The sequence below is a fragment of the Vicia villosa genome, linkage group LG2 (genome assembly GCF_029867415.1).
Source record: "Vicia villosa cultivar HV-30 ecotype Madison, WI linkage group LG2, Vvil1.0, whole genome shotgun sequence".
NCBI classification, from domain to species: Eukaryota; Viridiplantae; Streptophyta; class Magnoliopsida; order Fabales; family Fabaceae; genus Vicia; species Vicia villosa.
In genome coordinates, this window is record NC_081181.1 from 128495033 (window position 1) to 128501789 (window position 6757).

At 28.6% G+C, this 6757-nt stretch overlaps 1 protein-coding gene across 1 annotated transcript; it reads right to left on the minus strand.

The window, feature by feature from the left end:
* Positions 1–2633: 2633 nt before the first annotated feature.
* LOC131652061 (protein SHI RELATED SEQUENCE 1-like) lies at positions 2634–4840 on the minus strand. The gene is made up of 2 exons (XM_058921837.1): positions 3709–4840; positions 2634–3153 (listed from the first exon to the last, which is right to left on the minus strand). The coding sequence occupies exons 1-2, from the start codon at positions 4340–4342 to the stop codon at positions 2795–2797; spliced, it is 993 nt and encodes a 330-aa protein (XP_058777820.1). The 5' UTR covers positions 4343–4840; the 3' UTR covers positions 2634–2794.
* Between the last annotated feature and the right edge of the window lie 1917 nt (positions 4841–6757).

Consider the following 6757-nt stretch of genomic DNA (forward strand, 5'->3'; position numbering starts at 1 on the left):
TGAGTTCTCTGGTTTGGTTTCTATTTGGTGGCAAAAATATTGTTGCTTTGGCTGATTACTTCTAAGAGTGAAGTTTTTTTTTTATTTTTTGGAGTGAATGTTGTGGAGACATTGGAAGATAATTCGGATTTAAGAAATTGTCTAAAACTTTTAAAAACTACCAATTTGAAGTTTTTTTTTTTTTTTTACTTTAATTATATATTTTCTTTGATTGATGATAACATTTGTGTTATTCTTCCTAAGTTGAAAGGTCTTCACAACACCTTCCATCTTGAGAGTATGTTAGTAATATTAAAATTCATTACAAAATAGTTACAAGTTAGCTACAAATTAGTTACTATATTAGATGAGTTAGTTATTAGTACAAGTTAGTTAAGAATTGATTACACTAAATGAATTAGTTATTAGTACAAGTTAGTTAAGAATTGATTACACTAAATGAAAGTTAGTTATACTCTTAGTTTATATAAATCTCACTGAATCATTTGAATGGAAAGTTTTCATTTTTATCACTACAAAATTTATTACACTTTTTATATTTTCTCTCTTCATTAATTTTTATAGATTCTATCAAAAAAAATTATCAAATACAGTATAAAACTCTTCACTTCTTAATAGATTTAAATTTTTTTTATCTTGATTAGAGTAAGACATAAAATAACAAGCCTCTTAACAAAATGGATGCAATATATATTTTCAAAGACAAAAGAAAAGACTAAAACACAATGGGTATGAAATGTGAAATCCATTAGAGTCAACCTTCTCAAAAACAAAGGCAAAACAAAAGAATCAAGCTGCACTGGATTTTATGTCAATCAGATCCTAATTTCTAAATATTCTAACATTTTCTTTATAACTCATACTAATAAACTTATAAATGGAGTAAATCTAAATTGAGTAGGGTGTGGGGGGTTGATTAAAAAATGAGTTACTATTGAGTATTGACCACAAATTGTATGGCAAAAGTATATACAAAGCAACAAAAAAAGAGTAGTTTTGAGAGTACAAAGGATGTGTGGCTACTGAAGAAGAGAAACATGTTGCATCAAAGGTTACGGAAAACGCTGACATACACATCTTATAGCTATTCTTTTTGTTTTACTTGTTATAGTCTTCATTAATCAACCTACAGTTTTCAATTATCCTTATTTATATCTTGTACTCCATAGACAAAAAAATGCAGTGTTCCTCTATATACGTATAGTTTTGGTTGCATGTGCATTAAATATGAATTTCATAAGCAACATTCCCTTCAGTAATCAACATCACATCTATTCAAGGTTAGATTCAATAAGAAAATAGAATTTCAACATCACATGGGAAGAAGATATTAAAATTAAGTTTTAAGAAACTATATAAAAAGGAAATCCTTCCGGATAATTAGTCGAATTATAATGATAAAAACTACATCAACAAGCAATCAAACGGATTAACGGGAAAAAAGTAGCTTTGGAGTTGAAAATCAACCAGAAAATGTGATAGATATTCAACAAACATGAAAGAAAAAACTAACAAAAAAAGTTATATAAAATAGAGAAAGAAGTACTAGTACACAACAATACTAGTTAGAGACAGATCATGTCCACTCCACTGTATCGTACGGATAAATAAAGAAACAAAACAAAAAGGGCTATATAGCTAGCTAGTTACCCTTATCATGAAGAAAATAAAGAGAAAGAATTGATATTCTCTTTATTTTCTTTTTCTTACATTATTTATCATTTGAGTGGATTTATATCTCAATATTGTTTCTTTATAAATAAAATTTAAAATATTGATTAATATTTGAAAAAGACATGATATAAGTAACTGTTTGATTTGACATTTAAGCCTCCAAACTCACATCATATCTGAGTAAAAAATGAAAAAACTGCAGCTTAATTAAACATGTACTAAGATCCACTAGTTAGTAGATTTCCTTTGTTTTTTAGTAAATATCATGCTGACACTTTCATTGATACTAAAAATATAATTAATTTGTATAACTATTGTTTAAAAAAATTAACCTCCATAAAATAAATTAAAAAATTAGTTAAATATAATAAAAAAAATAGCCTTAACATTTTCATAGTATAGTAAAATAAATCATATTCATAATTTGTTTCAATTTTCCATCTTAAAATGACTTATAAAAATCAAAAGTCAGTTTCAATATTAATAGTAACTATGAAAGTTATCTCTAATTTTTTAATTTTAAATTAACCAAATAAGATGATAAATAATTAAGAATCTTTTAAGTTGAATCCTAATCAAATGGACACAATATAAAATATAGAAAGTCTTGTGTAGTCTCAAAGATTTATACATACTATTTTATCAAAAAAAGATATATACATACTATTTAGTCAAACAAAAAAACAATTAAATGACCCAAAAAAAATTATGTGAGTTAAAACAATTTTTGTTTGAAATTATGATGATGCAAATACACTAGGATTTTTCTATTGAGTATTTTTATGTATTGGATTTGTCAAAACTCACTTTTATAAATTTGATTGATTAGACTAGGGTCTAGAGTGACCCTTTTAAACTATTTCGAGTTTCTTTTTGAAGGACTAGTAACAACTTAAACTTACTACACTAACACTAGTCCATTACAGTATACAAGATTATGGAATAGTTATGAGATAAAGTGAAAGCTTTATGAAATGATAATAATATTCATGACAGGAGTAACCATTATTATAACAAAGAGTACAGTAATTAAAATAAATCATAAAATACAACAGAATGAAAATACGCTTTTATTTTTTTGCTAATAATTTCTTTGTCCTTTGATGAATAGTTTGATTGATCAAGATCTTTGGTTGGGGAAGAATTGCGTACCACTAGGAGGCATGAAAGTGCTGAGAGGAGCTGGATACATCGAAGCAGGATCAACAAGTTCCCCAGGGACAGTTGAGCCTGGGACCAGATTCAACGGCAGAGCCGCCGCTTCGCCGCCAGGAGGGGTGTTTCCGGCAGTGATATAGTTGTTATTCATATCTGGACCATAATTATACAAAATTCCTCTGAAAACATGCCCTCCGATGTTCACAGCAGTTGAATATGCAATCTCTTCCTCCGACTCATCAACGGATGTAACTCGAACGCACCGAAACTCCGCCGGAGAGTTCACCACAGCCGGAAAATTCACCTCCTGATCTACTAACCCTTTTTTATCATTCCAACCAAAAAAAAAAAGTTAACAAACTATAGTTATAAAAAACAGCTTTATAGAAAGAAAAAAAATATATAACATTCCATGTGCAATAACAGTGATAACTGATAACAACACATCACAAAATACACACATGATAAGATGTATGATGAACAAAGAAAAAGAGAGTGAGTGTTAGGAAAGAAAGAAAAACAACAGTTTTGCAGACAGTAACAGTAACAGCTTCTTCTCTTCCCTGTCACCTCCTTCTCTCGTCAGGGTTACTGAAACACAGTGTGTTTCGGAAAAGTAAAAGGTAGAAAAAATTTCTCAATTCATACACGAAATCGAGATTCTCTTCCAAAATTTTCTCGGTACCTTCACATATCTTTTTCAAAAGCAAAAAAAAAAAAAAAAACAAATCTCTTGACAAGTCTCAGGTCAATAGATCATAGAGATTTGAGTATATATGGTAGCGCACGAAACATGCATGGTCATAGATCAACATATTTCAACACTGGCAACACAAAGAAAACAAATCAAACAACATCAAAGATATATACATATACCTGCTGTTGGGAGAGGGTTTGAAGGTAAACGAGCACAAGCTAGAGCAGAATTAGGGATTTGGTTGTTGTTAAGATCTCTCTGTCTGGTTTCGGTAACGATATCTCCGTAGTGAGGTTGTGGTTTCGGAACAGCTTGTTGTTGCTGTTGTTGCTGCTGTTGTTGTCTCTCTCTTCTTCTTGCAGCGGGAACCCAAGTACTCTTCACATGAGTTTGACAATCAAAGCCTCTACTCTTACAGCATGTCCTACACCGAGCATGAGGACAATCTTTCTTCGCCTGATTTCCACAATCTTGACAGCTGATCCCTCCAACACTTCCAGAAGCCACCACAAACGCAGATCTATTCTCATCAGAAGACAAAACCCTACTTGGCCCCACTCCTAACGCAACACCAGTGTAAAGATCTTGCTGCATAGGCAAAAACTGGTGGTGCTGTTGTTGTTGCTGCTGCTGGTTCCAAATCTCAAAACCACGGTATCCGCCAACAGAATCATCGGGTTTGTTGCCGGGATTGGTATTGTACCAAAATTCTGGTGGTGGTGGTGGGTTGATATTATTAATAGGATTGTTTTCTGGATTATCTTCTTCGTCACACCTCCCTCCACTACCTCCTAATGAAAAAATACCAGCCATTGTAATACTCCAAAACCTAAACGAAAATCCATATCAAGAAAAGTCTGAATCGGTGGAGGTTCTTATTGAGTAGAGAAAAGAAGAACGACCAATCAAATTTAACCCTAATTAATCCACCTCAAGCAGAGGTTTAAATATTTGTGTCTTGAAATTTGTTCTTCATCTCTAACATTAACTACTAGGGCAGAATTGAAGGTTTGTTCGTTGGTTGAGGGAACAGTGTTAACCACGCATTGAAATCGGTACTGTTTCTATCTAGACAACAAAGATGCATTAATGAAAAAAGAACTGCAAACGCCGCCACGCCCACTTCTTCTGTCTCGCTCTAATTTAAGGCTACAATTTTCTCTCTGAAGGTTAAGCAGAGAGTGTTTATTAACCTTTTTTTTGAGCTCTGAACACTTGCCCTTTATGTGTCTGAATTTTTCTGTGGCTATCTTGGCACCATCACAGTGTAACTTTTTCTTACTATTCCACTAACACTCTAAAACATTCTAATGGAAGCCTTGTTATTCATTTTATTTTAACGGTTTGTAGTTTTTTCTTAATTATCATCGTACGGTCTAGCTTCATACACGTGATCTAACAAACAACTTTTGTGCTATTTCGTCCTTTTACCGGAAAACCCGCTGCTTTTCGTGACACCTTGTCTCTTTTATCTTCAGAATTATTAGTGATTTTCATATCTAGTTTTGTCATCACTATAATTTTGATCAATTTTGAAACTAATGCAATATTTTAATTCTTAGTAATTTTGTGTACTTATATGTTGACTGTTAGAAAGTATATTTTCTTAATACGGTGTCTATTTTGTTATTTGAAAATTTATGAAATTTATCATCAATAAAATTTTTATATTTAAGTTAGTAGATAAATCTTCTTGCTTTTAATTAATACGTAAGCTAATTATTTGATTAGTTTTGGTTAAATTGATCAGTTTATAACACTTTTATTTATTTATGAGTTTAATTACTAAGTAGCTTGTAGTATCACTCTTACATCATCATTGCATCATAATTATTTAATTGTATTGTTTCAAAACAATTGTTTTGATTTTTTTTTATTTTTAAATTCATATTATTCCATGCTAATTATTTCTACTTTCAAACCAAATTTTTCACGCTCTTGATTAAAATATATATTTAATTTGATCAAATTGAACTTAATCAAACCCCGATTATTTTACTTAATTTCATTTTAAAAATACTGAGAAATCAAAGCAAAGCAAATTGATATAAATTTTATTGGGTTAAATATTTTTTACTTCAAACCGACTCAAACCAAACGGTGATGTTGGTATTTTTTCGGTTTTTCTTCAATTTTTTTATTGTAGTATTACTAATGCGTTTTGTTTGTATTTTTTTTTTTCATCTTTTGGGGTTTTATTTGTTTATATCTAATTTGCTATTAAAAAAATATTTCTACTATAATTATAAAACACATTTTTATATTATATTTTAAACTTCAACATACATTAATGATTTGTTTATAAAAAATATTTAGGATAAATATAGAATTATAATACAAATTTATTTTGTATCTCTTATTATATTATCAATGGTAAAAATAACTATATAAACTAGTACATTTTTAAAAAAAATTGTTATTATAATCATTTTTATACACATAAAATTCGTTGGAGGTCTAAAAACAAAAGTTTATTAAATGTTGTTAGTAGTGTGATTAATTAATGGTGAGATTAGATAAATTAATGACTACCTAAAATTTTATTTTTACTCTATGCAAAATGGTATGAAAGGAAGGACAACATGGTACACGGTTTCTTACCAAAGAAAACATACTCATAGTTGTTAGCTATCCAAATATTTGATTTGGATATTTCATAAATTCATTTTTGAAACATGAGATTTTAGTTATTAAATTATTTTAAAAAATATTTGAAACTAAATTAATTAACATAATACGTCCTTATTTTTACCAACTTTTGTTTATTTTTTTGAAACCAGATAGAATTTACATTTATATTTTTGATCATATTTCTTTTTAAGAAAATGATTTTGATACATATTACCTTTATTCTTTGTTTTTTAAATATTTTTATATGTATATATCAATTTATCTTTTTTTAATGAACTTCTTATTAATCTATTATGTTTTTCTGACTATTTATATATATAATAAATAAACAAAAACAAAAGAATAAGGAAACAAGAGAATAAGAGATACACACTGATAATATAAAATAACCAATCACAATCACATTAATTATTAAATTATATTATTATTTTTAAATAAATTATATGACATAGTTAAATAATAAATTTTTTAAAATAAATTATACGATATAATTAAATGATGAATCTTTATAATGTAAAACTTTACACTATGAGAGTATTACTTTGGATAATTTAAAATTAGTATATTGAATTTAAAATATAAAGAAGTAAATTGAAA

Bases quoted from the DNA above. Each gene is read 5' to 3' on its own strand.
- LOC131652061 (XM_058921837.1), bottom strand. From the start codon at position 4,342: ATGGCTGGTATTTTTTCATTAGGAGGTAGTGGAGGGAGGTGTGACGAA. The intron at 3,154-3,708 runs GTATATGTATAT...ATGATAAAAAAG, and splicing joins AAACCCTCTCCCAACAGCAG to GGTTAGTAGATCAGGAGGTG.